At 37.1% G+C, this 15,508-nt stretch overlaps 1 protein-coding gene across 4 annotated transcripts in view; it reads right to left on the bottom strand.

Annotated features, from left to right (window-relative positions):
• Positions 1 to 15,508, bottom strand: part of LOC126966144 (serine/threonine-protein phosphatase 2A 56 kDa regulatory subunit gamma isoform-like) — a 71,954-nt gene that overhangs the window by 24,985 nt on the left and 31,461 nt on the right. For 3 of the 4 annotated variants that reach the window (XM_050810087.1, XM_050810088.1, XM_050810086.1), the window contains exon 3: positions 3,028 to 3,227. In XM_050810087.1, the coding sequence (XP_050666044.1) occupies positions 3,028 to 3,227 (200 nt within the window). Of the gene's footprint in view, positions 1 to 3,027; positions 3,228 to 7,810; positions 8,151 to 15,508 lie in introns of those variants that run through there. The other variant, XR_007729668.1, reaches the window with a different exon arrangement.

The following is a 15,508-nucleotide window of genomic DNA, read 5'->3' on the forward strand; positions in this document are numbered from 1 at the left end:
GCCGGAAGTCGTCCACTGCTGGACAAAGGCATCCCCTAAAGATTTCCACGACGATCGGTCCTGCGCTGCCCTCATCGAACGTATTCCGGCGAAAAAATGTTCGTTAAAGTAATACTAATACAGAAATAGGTAGACTAGATAAGTATATAATGTTCCAAAAACATGCTTGCACAATTTAACAACGATAATAAGCTTACACACTGCGCGTTTTTAAGTTCTCTCGTACGGCTGTGCCTACCTTGCTAGAAAACCAATGCACGCCTCTGCCAATAGGTGACTCCTATTCATAGCTATACAATAGCATGTAAAACAAGCAAAATGTAAAAGATTATTGGCGATTCCTATCGTAAAATAGTACATTTTTCTTTTAATTACTATAAAATGTATAAAGCAGACATTTTAACTACGCTCCGCGATGAGATCGATTATGTATCTCGACGAGCGGGCGCTGCAAGGTTAATGCATATTTAATCGCAATGCGACAATTTTTTGTTTTCAGAGAAGCAAATATTAATGTTATTAAAAATGGCGGATGCTCTGATTGAATGTAGAGTCATGACCATTTCTAGATGTCACTTGGCTTAATACATTAGTATGGCTTGTGAAGCGTCGTACTAACTCAGTAAACTTAATCAAAACGCAATGTATGGACACCACGCGGACGCATAGATTATCGCGGTGCGCCGAAGTCGGAAGCGGGGAGGCGGACTCATGGACCTGTCGGTGCTTGCGCTTAATTAAAAAAAGAGTTACGCAGTGCGGCGATGTAGCCACACTTCAATTATTTATAAAGAAATTCGTTCAGAAATCTAAGCTAAGTTTATTTATTAAATATAGCGAGAATGGAGTAGCGAGTGACTTCCTTAAGTATCAGTAGTGTCTCACAAATCATAATGTACAAATGCCTTTATTCTTCCTCCTCTAACCTATATATGAAAATCGTTTAAAGAATTAAAACGCAGTCGAAAATCAAAATGGCGACCTTGCGGTACCTAAGTAAATTACACCTTATAGTCATGGCAGCTAGTTTTAAAATCGTAAAGTAAATATTATACAAATACATTGTCAAACGCATTTGTTGGAAAAAGTACAATGAAACGTGACGTTGGCACATTACTTAGCATTTAAATGTTCTATTTAATTTGAATATATAATTGCTTTCAGACGTTATTCACCGTATCAACTGTAATATATGCTGATAAGTCTAAACTCCTAGGAGTGTGACGGATTGCCCAAACCAATTATAGCAACGACAATATATTATATTCTATGGTTACAGAAATAAATGTTATAGTTTAAGATGGCTTCGGTAGTAACGTAACCCTGACTTCTACCTGAGAGTTGTACAAAGCATACAAGATGTTATCACCGATACGTCACTCGAACGGTTGGCTCAGTTGGTAAGAGCGCTAATCCCAGAAGTGAGGGTTATCACTTAAAAAAAATAAATAACAAATTATTAAGATTTACATGAGCGACATGAGCAGGTTATGAACTGTAAAGTAGATCCTGTAGATGAAACCACAACCTGAGAGTTGAACATAGCGAACGGTTGGCTCAGTTGGTAAGAGCGCTCGCACGGAACCCGAGAGATCGCGGATTTGAGTCCCGCATCGTTTATAAAATTTTGTTTTGAAATTTTATTTGTCTAGCAGAAATTATTACCCATACAAAATACATCTTAACACGATGATGTTGTTTTTACTATATAGTCGGTTATCAACTTGGTGTATCAAATAGAACCAAGACAATGAACCTAATATAAAAATCGAAACCAACTATTAAATTGGAAAAATTAAGGAATTTCGGAGAGTCCACATAGCTTTAACAGAAAAAAAATTTGGCAGAATGCCAGGAAAAATGTTAGGATGAAGTTACACAAATAAACTAAGCGAAGGTTTTGAAAGAGAGAGTAACGAAGGAAGGCACCTAAAAAAACCGAAAGGAACCTTAACTAGTTCAGTGCAAAGTTATTAACAAAGTTAAAGCGGAATATGTAACTAACGGTTTCATAAATTACAAGCAACACTTATTTACAATAATTCTGTGTTTTCTATGATAACTTTTTCTTTTTCGCTAATGCCTTTCGTAGGTGGACTTGAAGCGTCTTACATGAGTCAAGCTGGCTTAGCTAAAGATTAGACTACATCATCATTGTAAGCAATCCTTCGATCAATAGTCGTAGGATAGACTCATACTATGAATACGAAGTTGTAACAAGTATAATCTTATTGGACTACATCCAAGAATCTTGGCAACTTTAGCAAACAATAAATACACAGATAATTTGTTATCTTTCGATATGTAATTGGAACCTGAACGAAAGGCTTACATATTCAAAGAATTACTTTTAAGTTTGACATACTGGTTTTCAATTGAGTCAACTGGATGTGACTATGCACGAATAAGTGGTACTATAACTAAAGCGCAACAAACACGCTTAATAAATATATGGATATGCTGTTATTTGGACAGTTTTTCACTGACCACTATGTAATTGCGTGACGTTGCATTCAAAGCGCGGTCAAAACACAACTGAGCGGATACTCTGCCTAATAGACGCGTAGGCAGAGTTTTGCTTCAGACAATTTTTGAGCATTATGTGAGTCTAGTTGTTTATTGTACGTCAATGCATTATAGTCATCAAAGTTTGTTTCATCATCATCATCCTCATGAGCCGGAATACGTCCACTGCTGGAAAAAGATCTTCCCCAAAGGTCTCCACGACGATCGGTCCTGCGCTGCCCTCATCCAACGTATTCCGGCGATCTTGACCAGATCGTCGGTCGATCTTGTGGGGGGGCCTACCAACACTGCGTCTTCCGGTACGTGGTCGCCATTCGAGAACTTTATTGCCCCAACTGCCATCTCTCCGTCGAGTTATGTGCCCTGCCCACTGCCACTTCATCTTTCGCAATCATTTGGGCTTTGTCCGTAACTTTGATTACAGAGTTTCAAAGTTTTAGATTTTTTTTTTGCAATTACAAAGTTTGTTTAGTAGGTGTTAATGTCATAGCGTTATCTCACCATGTTCACTGCCTCCGGGTATATCGGCTCGGTGATGACTCCCTGCTGCGTGGTGACGTACTCCACCATCTCCAGCAGGGCCGCTCGCTTCACCTCCTTCCACTTGAGGTCCGAGAGGGGCTCGTCCGCGAAGTCGAACAACAGGCAACATTGCCGCAACTTCTGAACGAATAATTGCTCACGTTCACCGACCGGCGCGTCTGTAGATAAACATAATATTTATTAAAATAAAAAGTTGTTGATAAACGTACGAAAACAAAAGACCGTGAAAAACCTAGTAGAATTTTCGCCGATGGATTTCAAATCCCTGGGTCCTATTGGCTACTGCATTCATATAAGTTAGAAGTATTGACTAATTAGCTTGTTATTTTTAAGTGATATCCCCCACTTCTTGGATTAAATATACAAATTTAATTCATGGAGAGATTCATTCAACCGGAGAATTTAACAAGAAAATTTCGACGTCGATGCGTCACTCGGTCGTTTGGTTCAGTTGGAAAGAGCGCTCGAACGGAATCCGAGAGGTGCGGGTTCGAGTCTCAAGAAATTAATTTGTACCAAAATTCATCTTCCATGAATTTTGGTTCAAATTAATTTTGTATATTGACTAATTGCCAGCGAATACAGCATCATGAAGTGTTTGTAACCAACCAAAAAAATATCATCTGTTACACTTAATTATTATTAGAAGTAATAATTTTCATGACCCAACTTCTAGCGTAATACTTCACATATTTAAACCTAATAATTTATTCAAAGAAAACATTATGAAGATAACAAAAGCAAAAAGCGTCCCCATTTAAGCTCGCTGCGGTATAATATGTTAGCATTACATATTAGATATTATTATCTATAACAAGTATATTATCTATCTGATTATTTATTATCCTTGTCAGTTGTTTGAAATTGTTTCAAAAGCTGTTACTATTTTTTTATGGAAACTACATCCACATATTACAACGTTGTCAAATGTTGGCTTACAATAAGCACCAACAAAGAAACTAAATAATTATTAAAGTTATACTTCTTTAGGCGCGTTATGAAAAAATGATGAGGGTGAAATTATAGATGCGCGCGCATCAATGTAACACAAAAGTAGCAGGGTGAACAAGTCCTAATTTTTTTTTTGGTTTATTCGTCCATTATTTGGATAGGCAAAGGGTTAAGTCCGTACAGCCGTATTCGTTATTTAACAATTTATTGTCATAGCCATCGTTGCAAGATTAACGTAGAATAGCACGAGGAATAAATAAATTTAACGATTTTTGCTTTGTAAGGCCAAAGAAGTATAACTTCTTGCGTGCATACATAAGAGCACACATATTTTTTTATTTACCTAGGACATAAACAGTCCATTGTAAGCTAAATGTGCACCTAGTCAGAATGGGTATCAGTAAACCAAATATGTGCAGATGCTGCTGTGAAGCCACTGAAGACCTGGAATGTGACGCCATTGCCAGAATCAGGTGGGGGTGTCTTAGAACACCCTCACTCAAAGCAGAGGACGTGCCCTACATTTGATGATCCTCCGTCTCATAAAAGTCTCTTGGGTCTTGAGGATATAAGATTCTGCTTAGTAAGGGCACACCTTCCCTAGCTTACTAGCTAGCCTACTATTCGTTTTTTTTTCGTCGAATTTTTTAGGAATAGGGAGTTGAGTATAGGCGATAGATCTTAGGATTTATGTGTATTTCAATCCCCAAATCTTAATAAAAACGGACATAAAATAACATTTAAGAATGTTAAAGACAAAGATTTCAGAAACGTTGATCTTTAATGAGTAGAAGTGGCAAGATCACTGAAAAATTTGCAGACCTTGGAAATGGAGCAGCTACAAGTTATTTTATACATACTTACAAAGTTTTAGATTTTGTTGTGATTTTAATTCAAAATATTTTGAATTTGAGTTCGACTTTCTATACGTGGTTTTTGGAGAAATATTACTATAATAGTACTATAAAAGAATGCGTGTTCTGATTCTCAAAAGCCGGTTCATTCCACTTCACATTCTTGCAATTCATCTTAATGTTTTTTTATAATTCACTCTTTTAATACAGTAGGAAAATATTATAAGGAAACACACACTAGCAAATAAGTTCAAAGAACATGTAATTAAGCTGACTAATTCACATTGGGCCAGCGTTTCATTAAAACTACAGCTTCAGAAAAGCTTGAGCCCAAAGCAATAAATCGAGTTAGTTAAAATAAAGTAATCTAGTATATAAACTTCTTAATACTATTTGAATCACAACCTAAATAAAAGAATTTGAATTAAACAGGCGAGTGAAATAAAAATAGACCGAGAATGAATGAATATTGTATTGGAAACTGGTACTGAAAAGAAAAACTATTAATTCTCTACGAAACTATATTCCAAGTTGGTGGAAGAGTCAAAGTTGAAGAAAGTCAAATTGAAGAAGCTTGTAAAAGTACATTTGAATAAAGAAAAGTTGAACTTGAGAACACGCTTAAGAATATTTAATAATGGGAAGTCTTTAATTCAACAGGATTGATATATTATGATCACTAGAAGCAAAAACTTACTTTATAATTCTTTCAGAGATGTTTGTCTTCTATAATTACTATTTAATTATATGCTATTTGGTTTAGAGCATAATGCCCTTTCTAAAACCGTTTCAGAATATTTATACTGAAATTCCAAATGTTATAAGTTTTTCTTGAGTGTTAATTCCGTTAAGTTTTGTCTTTCACCAATTCGACACGTGTTTCGCCGTACACGAGCCATCTTCAGGAAATTTTGCCTCGCTGAATTCTGAAACGAGACTAGAGAAGAGATTAGTGAAAGACATCATCATTTCAGCCAGAAGACGTCCACTGTTGGACAAAGGCTTCCCCGAAGATCGCCATGACGGTTGGTCCTGCGCTGCCCTCATCAAACTAACAATGACAAACAACCAACCTATGGTTGGTGAAAGACATAACTTACCGGAATTAACACTCAAGAAAAACTGATAACATTTGGATAATTTATGGATTTCAGCTAAATAATGAACGCCTAAACAAGTAAATATACTGAAACTGTATGATATTTTAATTCGACTATCAATTTATTTCGAACGGTGAGATTGCGTAAAAAACGGCAAGCACGAATCGCCGCCCTTTGGAAAGAAAAATTTTTTCTTTAATTTGCTTGGCGGCCACTTGAGAATTCGGCGTCTTAATTTTGTAATTATTTATTGTTGTGTAATTGTTTATGAAATGCAACAGCCCGTTGATAGACAAATGGATGAATGGAGAGTGGAGTCTTAGTAATAGAATATGCATTGGTTTACCCTATAGAGAACCGTAAAATAAATTGCGAAGTGGCAAACCACTGGAAATGTAAAGGGCGTGAGGCAAGGATTGCACTTGACCTAGATTTCAGAAGTATTAATGATGTAACAGGCGAGAGTAATTCAATACTATGAAACCTTAATTGCTCTTCTGTTTATGGCCAAAATAAAAAATGATTAAAAGAAGATTACTCAAAGGACTAGAACTCGTATAATTACGACATTATTTTAACACTAATTATTTCGAAAGCCGGTCAAGAGCCAGACTCGCATACGAAGGAGTGCGAAGATCAGCATACTAGATATAACGAGATGTACTTTTAAAATACTTTTGTAAGGGAATTGTAAAGTCCAGTTTCCAATACGTCATCTAGCTTTGAAATAAATTGGTGTTTATTGCGGCAAAAGTAATACACGCTCTGTCAAAAGTTCAGTTGCGTTTTTTTTCATGATGAGATGCAAGCGGGCTGACGAACGAACAAATTAACATTATTTATGTATCCCGACAACTCTTTAGGCTTGCAGTCAGCTTGGCCACAACAAAATGGAATAAAATGAAGTGGTGTGATAATGCTAACATCAAAGGATTTGAATACGCAAATCATTAATACTCATTATGTTCCCAAAGATTTTTCACCCCGATTATGATTGCAATAAATATTAGTAAGTCCTGCCACGAGAGGGATATTTTAACTTGAACATGAAAAACAGCGTTCATATACAACATAATTTTTTAACAAATACGAAAACAGTTCCGGCGGAGATAAGAATGAGAATGTGGTTAATTTTTATGGCAGATGATGTAAATCTAAACACAATGTAAATTAGAGCGCGGCCTCGCTTACATCAAACATATACGAAAATCTAAGCAGTCTTGGCATAGTACATGGTAAAGATACGCAAACAAGGTCGTATTTAGACAACTCTGTAAATGGCAAAGGCTTCATAAATATGAGCGTCGTTGTGTTTGTAAGTTTCTAGGTGTGTGGTAGCGGTCAGCGGTCGCCGGTGGGTCGATATATTTCCGCGGCGTCTTCGGCATTTACTGCGGAGTCAATACGGTGTATGTCCATAGGGTAGAGTCGAGGACACGGGTGACATCCAAGGTTGGGTGTGGGCGACGATTATTGTATTACGCAAATAATACGAGCGTTTTAGCTGTTAGCATATATTTAGTGCAGACTTGATATTTCTGGAGTTAAATTAATTACGAATCCTTGCTGTTCGTTTTAGACCAATTTCAGTGAAATCTTTTAGCAAAGGAAGCTATTTATCAAATTTCGTATTTTATGTGAAATGTGATGTCAGGAGTAGAGAACTGCGCATTTTGCTGGCGACGTAGTATTGTGAGTTGTAGCCGCGACGAACCTTTTAGCAAATGAAACTGTTTTATCAAGTTTTGTATTTTATGTCAAATATCAACATGTTAGGAGTAGAAAACTGCGCATTTTGCTGGCGACGTAGTATTGTGCGTTGTAGTCGCGACGAACCTTTTAGTGGAGGAAGCTGTTCCATCAAATTTTCCTTGTCACCGTTGAGGACGGGTCGGTCCGGAGAAGCAGAAGGCGCGGGTGCCGTGAGAGTGACTGCGGGCGGCGGAGAGCGCGCGTCTTGCGGCGACGGCGCCTTGGCCTGCTGCGGACTGGTCTCCATGCCGAAGAGAGCGAAACGGAACGCGCGCGCTACGTCCGACACGCTCTCGGAGCGCTTGGTCTGGCTCGCGACGAGGTCGAGCCCGGAGTGGAACGAGGGGGACTTGGGGATCCCGAGTGGCGAGACAGCACGACGTGGCTTGGTCTCAGCGGCGGCGAACATAGCGCGCGCGGGCGGCCCGGCGTGGACCATGGCAGACGAGGGCCGGCGGCATCCGAGCGGACCGGCGCGCCGGAACGGAGCGGGCTGCGAGCGGACTGCCGCGCTCGGGCCGCACCTCGCGACAACCGCCTGCGCGCGCAGCCGCACAGGACCGCATCGGTGCAATTTATTTAGATATCTACATTTTATATTTAACTAGCTGATACCTGTCCGCGTACACACATTGCTAAGCACGCAGTACTTTTAAAAATCTTTATTTCTTAAAACTTTATATTTAATGAATATATCGCCATTTTTTTTTCTAGATAAGGGCCAAGTGTCTAAGGAACAAAACTTAGAAGACTTAATAATTAAAATATATCCATCCATTTTTCCATGATGAAAACCTCTATCATTTTATTTTTGTTGATATATATTACTTGGTTGTTTTTTTCGAGTAGTAAAGAGTCATAGGACAGTTAGAGGTATGAACATGGCTCTCATCCATTTAATATCTCAATTATTCTATTCGATAATTCAAAACTCTTCGAAGGGCTGGTCGTGGGGTGGGTCATTTTGGTCCATGTGTGTCAAAGGTTGCTGCTTTGTGTGATGTGTCGATCCTCTCATAGCGCACTTTTTTTATTGATATTACAAAGCGTGATGTTAAGTATCTTTTTATTAATTCAAATGAAATAAATTACGTAATATATAACATAGCTTTTTTGATCCTTAAGTACTTAGGTCATTTAACTACCCATGTTTTAACTTCATTAATTCGAATCGTTCGAGTTCTGTCTGTCAAGACCCTTTATCTCACAAACACGTGGAGGACACGATACTCGTGGAGACTGCTACCTTTTTCTTTCCACACTATATTAGTATTTTCTTTTAGTTTAGCATTAGTAATCATTCAGAGAATTTTATATTGGACACGTAGCAGTGTTTTGATAATAGCGTTTGTGGATGCACTCCATCAGGCCATTATATCTGTTCAAGTGCGACCTTTCTTGCATAGCAGAAGCCTATTTTAAGGGTTCAATACCTCAAAAGGAAAACACACCTATAGTATACACCCTTATACCATTCGTCTGTCTGTCTGTCTTTTTTTTAAATAAAAATAAGGGATGAGCCGAGCAAGACGTTCAGATGATGGTAATTGATACGACCTGCCCATTAATATACAGTGCCGCTTACACATTACTGCTTCACGGCAGAAAAAGACGCCATTACCCATAACCTAGCCGGCATCCGGTGCAAAGAAGCCTCCCACTGGTAAATGCCCTAAGTCGCCTCTTACGACACGTTTGGGCCTGAGACTTCCCTATTCTTTTCATGCACCGGGGAAGCACAGGGCAAAAGTAAGTAAGTTTATCGTAAGTAGTAATAGAGCGCCAAATTTATATGACTTGCAATTATTGCAATTAGCTGTACCGGTCGAAATGTAACACTGAATCCGGCCCTGGCCTGCACCCTTCTCACGCAATCCATATGCTCTGTTATGACTGTTCTGTTCTCCAATAATCTATTATATCACGCAACTTATTCAAGACTTACGAGACGTTTTATTACAAATACTGAATTATCAATGACAATACGATAAAGAAGTTTACATTAGCGTTCATAGTTTTAAAGATAACATAAAAGAGTCAAACAAGAGCGAAATAGTGAAATTACTGGGCAAATGAGACTTTACATCTTATGTCTCAAGGTGACGAGCGCAATTGTAGTGCCGCTCAAAATTGTTGAGTTTTTGAATAATCTTGAGCGGCGCTTCATTGTAATGGGCAGGGCGTATCAATTACCATCAGCTGAACGTTCTGCTCGTCTCGTCCCTTATTTTCATAACAAAAGAGCCGATGCCCATTTTTAATCGAATAAGGGGTCAAAAAACCGTCCCACCACCAGCCATATTATCTTGCATTGTAATAATAATCGTTTTTTTAAATGAAAACTTCTTTAGCGGCGTTGAGCACTTTTCTTGGGATGGGTATAAAATGTTAAACTCGCGTCAGGACACGTGGCCTGATCGAAAATTCGTAAGACAGTCGTTGCAATTATGAATGAAGGTTGATTTTTCTGAGAGATAAACTTTTTAATGTGAAATAATTGTAATAGTTCTGATGTGTTAAATCTTTTATGTAATATGAATTGTCGTTGTCGCAATAAATGAATATTATACTTAAGCACACGCTAGTACTTTTATACTGACAATCAAAAGTAAATCGTGCGAAATTATTCCTTAACTTCGTTAATAATGTTCAAATTTTCAATTTTGCCGGGATTCCCGGAGTGCAACCTGTATTCTTTTTAAATAATAACAATAATAAAATACAAAAACATAAGACCCCTTTTAAGCACTAATTGTCTATATCTAATCACAATTCCACAAGGCTTCCCAACGGTATCTCCATGGTTATTTTATGGATACATCATGGGTCCGTGGTTATCCAAGTTTATGACATGATTAGCTCAGAGGTACCACTCTCCAGATATTCATGGTAATGTCATTATTATTATTCATTTGTGGGGAGGGGTGCCTCCAGTTATCTTAAAATTCCTGTTTGCCCGAATTGCCTTTTGATCCACTTAAATAAATAATCAAGAACATTTTATTTAAAAGGGATTATTACCTTAATAAATGATTAAATGAAAAACAAAAGCGCTTGGTCGCTTAGCGAAACACAAAAAAGCAATACTTATAGATATGAGTTGCACCATTAGACAATCTTTAGATGAAGTCATAACTTTAACTGTAAACCGTTCAATCTTCGCCGGTTAAAGTTATTGTTAATTTTAAATGGCGATCTGTCAAAAGTTTTAAATAAATATTCGATTTAGACTTGATATTTCACTTTTTAACTTTAACTATACCAAGGAATACGATGGTGCAACACATTTCGCGGTCTATGTTAAAGTCAGCGTTACTGATTACGTTAAATTTGACTTAACAGCTAATATGATTCAACCCAGCCTGTTTAAAAATGACTAATTTAATTGGCACAGATTTTTTTTATGGAAAAAGAGGACAAACGAGTGTATCGGTCACCTGGTGTTAAGTGATGGTGTACGCGCTTTTTTTGATTACATTCATTCAATGACGCCCGTCCAAGAGTAATGATGAAATAAGCGAGCTCAAGATGGCTGCCAGCATATTACAATATTAAAATATGAAGACTTTTCTTAATATATTTGTTAGGAATTCAGATTCGACTGATTTACTTAAGGCGACACTTAATGCCAGCGACCTTGAGTGATATGTGTTCACGGCTGCCGGCCCGCCATCTATGTAACAAAGCCAATATTTTCAAGATTCTTGCGTGGAAAACAGTTTATATGCTTACCATGCCAAAAAACTTGTTTAACTTCAAAGAAAAGTGGTAGTTCAAAAAGGCTCGGCAGTGTTAACTATAACCAACAGCAAGCATTTGCAACCTACAAATAAGACTTAAGGATATGTGTAACAGGATTAAATAGTGTTCATAGCTCGAAATGCTATACTTTCACCACAAAACTTGTCTAAAAACACCATGTTTGCGTGTTTTCTGCTTACTCTTCGCCTTAATATAATCAAACTCATCAATTAAATTAAACCATTAAAAGCTAGAATTATATCAAACAAAGTCCCCCGCTACTTGTGTCTGTATATCTGTTCGCTATAAATTCAAAAACTATTAAAGCCAGGGTAGAAAACAAAAGGGTATTAGTAACGTAACGTAGTATTAACAATAAAAATTGGTAGTTGTACAGACTGCCGATAGAAAAAAAAAACTTTAGATCTTTTAGCATTAAAATTTGAAATTTCGTAATGTTTAAAAGCAATGAATATTTTTAATTACAATTAATCAATTTTTTTAAATCTTTTTTTCAATTATATTTGTAACAAAAAACTATTTCAAACAATGCACAGTATATACACACTTGAACTTTTCACTAAATCTACTAATGTTGCACAATACGTCAGTTGTATAGCTACAGATATACTGCTATCACGCACAAGTAAAAAAATAAGGACTCCGTGTCACCTTACATAACAGTGAGGCACCAAAACAAGCCGGTAAACGTGTAAATACATAGCCCCACGCATACACTTACACTAATACAAGCCGATCGGCGGCCATTATGAGATTTGCCATTGTCTGTGACAGATCAGTTTGCGTCGCAATAAAATATTTTAAAAATACCGGCGTGCGTTGTGAAAAAGTGTAAAAACAATAATATAAAAGTATTTGTGGATATATGATTATTAAAGGGAGAAAAAATTGTGTAACTGGTATACCCCGTAACCGCACACACACTAGCATAAAGGTGCTTCACTTGCTAATATCACGGCGCGGAATCCATTCTTTTTTTACTAGTCCGTGACTGCTATAAGCATTTCGGTCACGCGAACTCACGAGATTCTAACCATCCAAAAAGTCTCTAACTATTTATATTTATACTTATTTATTCTTTAAATTATTTCTTTATTTCGTACGCCATTCAACAGCATGACGGTGACGGAGGCCACAAATTTTCCCCTATCAAAAAGTGCCCATCGCGGCTAAGGAAGTATTCACTTCAATAATATTTTTAGTTCTAGGCTTAACGATGGCATGTCGTTTACGTCCCTACAATCTATTTTATGTTCATTTCATTCATCCTGTATACAGTTGATAAGGAAACCGTCATCAAACACAAGGGGGTGAAAGGTTGTTAGGGAGTGAGGGTTGGTTGTAAGTCGCTAAGATATGGGGGCGCTGTGTACGAGGAGATATGCAGTAGAACCTTGTCGAGAATACGCATTGATTATAACTCATCGAGTCACGAAACTAGGAAGAAATTGCGATGTTTGAAATATTTGATTGTACATTCGGTATAGTCAGTGGCAAAAAGTGGGCAAACTACCAGTGGGGAGGTTTTTCCACAGGATGCCGGTTAGATTATAGGTACCACAACGGCGCCTATTTCTGCCGTGAAGCAGTAATGTGTAAGCATTACTGTGTTTCGGTCTGAAGGGCGGAAAAATTACTGGGCAAATGAGGCTTGACTTATGTCTCAAGGTGGCGAGCGCAGATGTAGTTCGACCTCAGGATTTTTGGGTTTTTCAATAATCCTGAGCGGCACTGCATTGTAATGGGCAGAGCGTATCAATTACCATCAGCTGAACGTCCTGCTCGTCTCATCCCTTATTTTCATTAAAAAAAATATTACATAAACAAGTTAGAATATTAATGATAATTCAGGCTCATATCTACAAAACATAATTAATGGGCTTGGTGACAATATTAAAGAATAGCTGTGTTATTACAAAAAAAATTAACATGTGTTGAACACTTGTTTAAAAAAAGTTATATTACAAATGTGTGTGTTTCTGTTATTTAGCGTTCAACATTCTTTAGACATTCCTTATATTTAAACACGATTCGAAGCTTGTCTAAGGTGTGTCTAACGGATATATCATATTCTTAAACAAGATTGAGATTATTTGATGACTGCTAGATGACAGATGTTAAAAATTGCATTCCGTTCCTTTATTTGTTCATGTACAATTCAGGTTGTTGTGCTTAGCGACGTTTTAGTTAGACACAAGCTAAACACTGTTTTGCAATGGAAAAAGTTAAACTACATTTTAGATGTAGTTATTATTAGGTCACTGACGTTGTTATAGTTACGTCACTGCTTAACAAAACACGTGTCTAAGCTATGTTTAAATTAAGTTGTTATGTAATGACACCGTAACAATTTTAAAGAAAAAACATATCTATAAATACGCTTCCCCGTAATGATAGTTCTAACTTTATGTGATATTAATAATAATTATAATTTTGAAGTCCCGGATTACAAGTATACTCCGGAGCCAGTTCTGGAAAACAGCCGTGCGAAGCTTTACTGGGATCTATCATCACGGACAGAACTATCATTGCTAATAAGCCTGATATTGTGTTAGTAGATCTGTTAGACCGACGGTCATTTATTTTTGATATCACCGTTCCATGTGATGTTCCTCGTGAAAGCTGAAATAGACAAATTGTCGAAGTACCTCGACTTAGTAGACGAGGTTCCTGACATGTGGGATGTTGATTCAACAATAATTGTCCCAATAGTGGATTCCGTAAAAGGTCTTACAGCAAAGAGCCTCGACCATCATCTCAAGAGGCTCTCGCTAAATAACTGGATTAAGGGTCGGATACAAAAAGTAGCTATTTTGGTAACGGCACGCATCGTACGGAAGTTCCACAGTCTGTCGCCCTTACCACCGGCGGAATTATCATGAAATAGAGACCTAATGTAGTTGTTAAGACTCAAGTTAAAATTCAACTAAGTCTGTTCGCCAATCCTTCAACATGGTGGCCCCATTGTAATTTAGAATCTAGAGTTATGCCAAGAAATGTAGCTGTTTCTACAAGTTTTATCACCTCTCCGTTTAACAAAACACTTGCATCTACATTTTTTACCTTTGGTACGGTAAATTTAATATATTTAGTTTTCTTGCTATTTAACAATATGTTATTACCGCTAAACCAGTACACGATGTCAGATAGAATATCGTTCACTTCGTCATACATACCTTGGTTTCTTTTTACTTTGAAAATCGTGTCGACCGCAAACAATACTACTTTTTAGATCTTAATACTTCAGTAAAAATATTTTTACTCTCAAAGATTTATCTGTCCGCCAACATATACTGCAAAATATTGTTTACGTTCAGTATAAACGTATAACTGCGCTCACAATGAAATCGGCCGGTTCGTTCGTTAAACCGAATACAGATAATAACAGAATGTGCTAAATAATATTTTTATCGTCATTTAGTGCATACTCGTATACTATATTAAGTTAAAGTAATACTAACTTCAAATTTCTCCTTTCTAGTAACCATTTTAAAAAGTGTGGGTACTTCTAATTTTATTAAAAAAATTTTAGTAAAAAACTTTTTTGCAATATTGTTTGATTGATTGCGATGGAGTTTGATGAAACGAAAAAAAAACGATAAGAAAATTGTTAGCTTATTATGGATATGACAAGGGTTCATATAACTTTTGTTGCTAGCAGGTCGAGCAAAGACGCGAGAGGTCATGCCATATAATTGAGACATAGGTGGTAATTAGTGAGCTGCTTATTTAATTAACGCGACCAAATTTGACCTGTCTAGTTATATTACGTAATCAGTTTTGATGGGTTCCGTACAAAGATAACAAATATTAAGGACACACCGAGAATCACTTCTTCGAGCAATCGGATGTCAGTCTTCCTGTCAAAATCATTTATTTTTTCAAGAACGCGCGACATATTTATGGCACTCCGATGTTTTATGGCACAACAGGCAACAAGACATTTTTGGCATTCGTTAAGAGGTAATTGTAATAAAAAAAAAAGTGTGTGTGTACTTATGTATGCACGCAAGAAGTTAT

This window comes from Leptidea sinapis, chromosome 9 (assembly GCF_905404315.1).
Source record: "Leptidea sinapis chromosome 9, ilLepSina1.1, whole genome shotgun sequence".
Classification (NCBI taxonomy): domain Eukaryota; kingdom Metazoa; phylum Arthropoda; class Insecta; order Lepidoptera; family Pieridae; genus Leptidea; species Leptidea sinapis.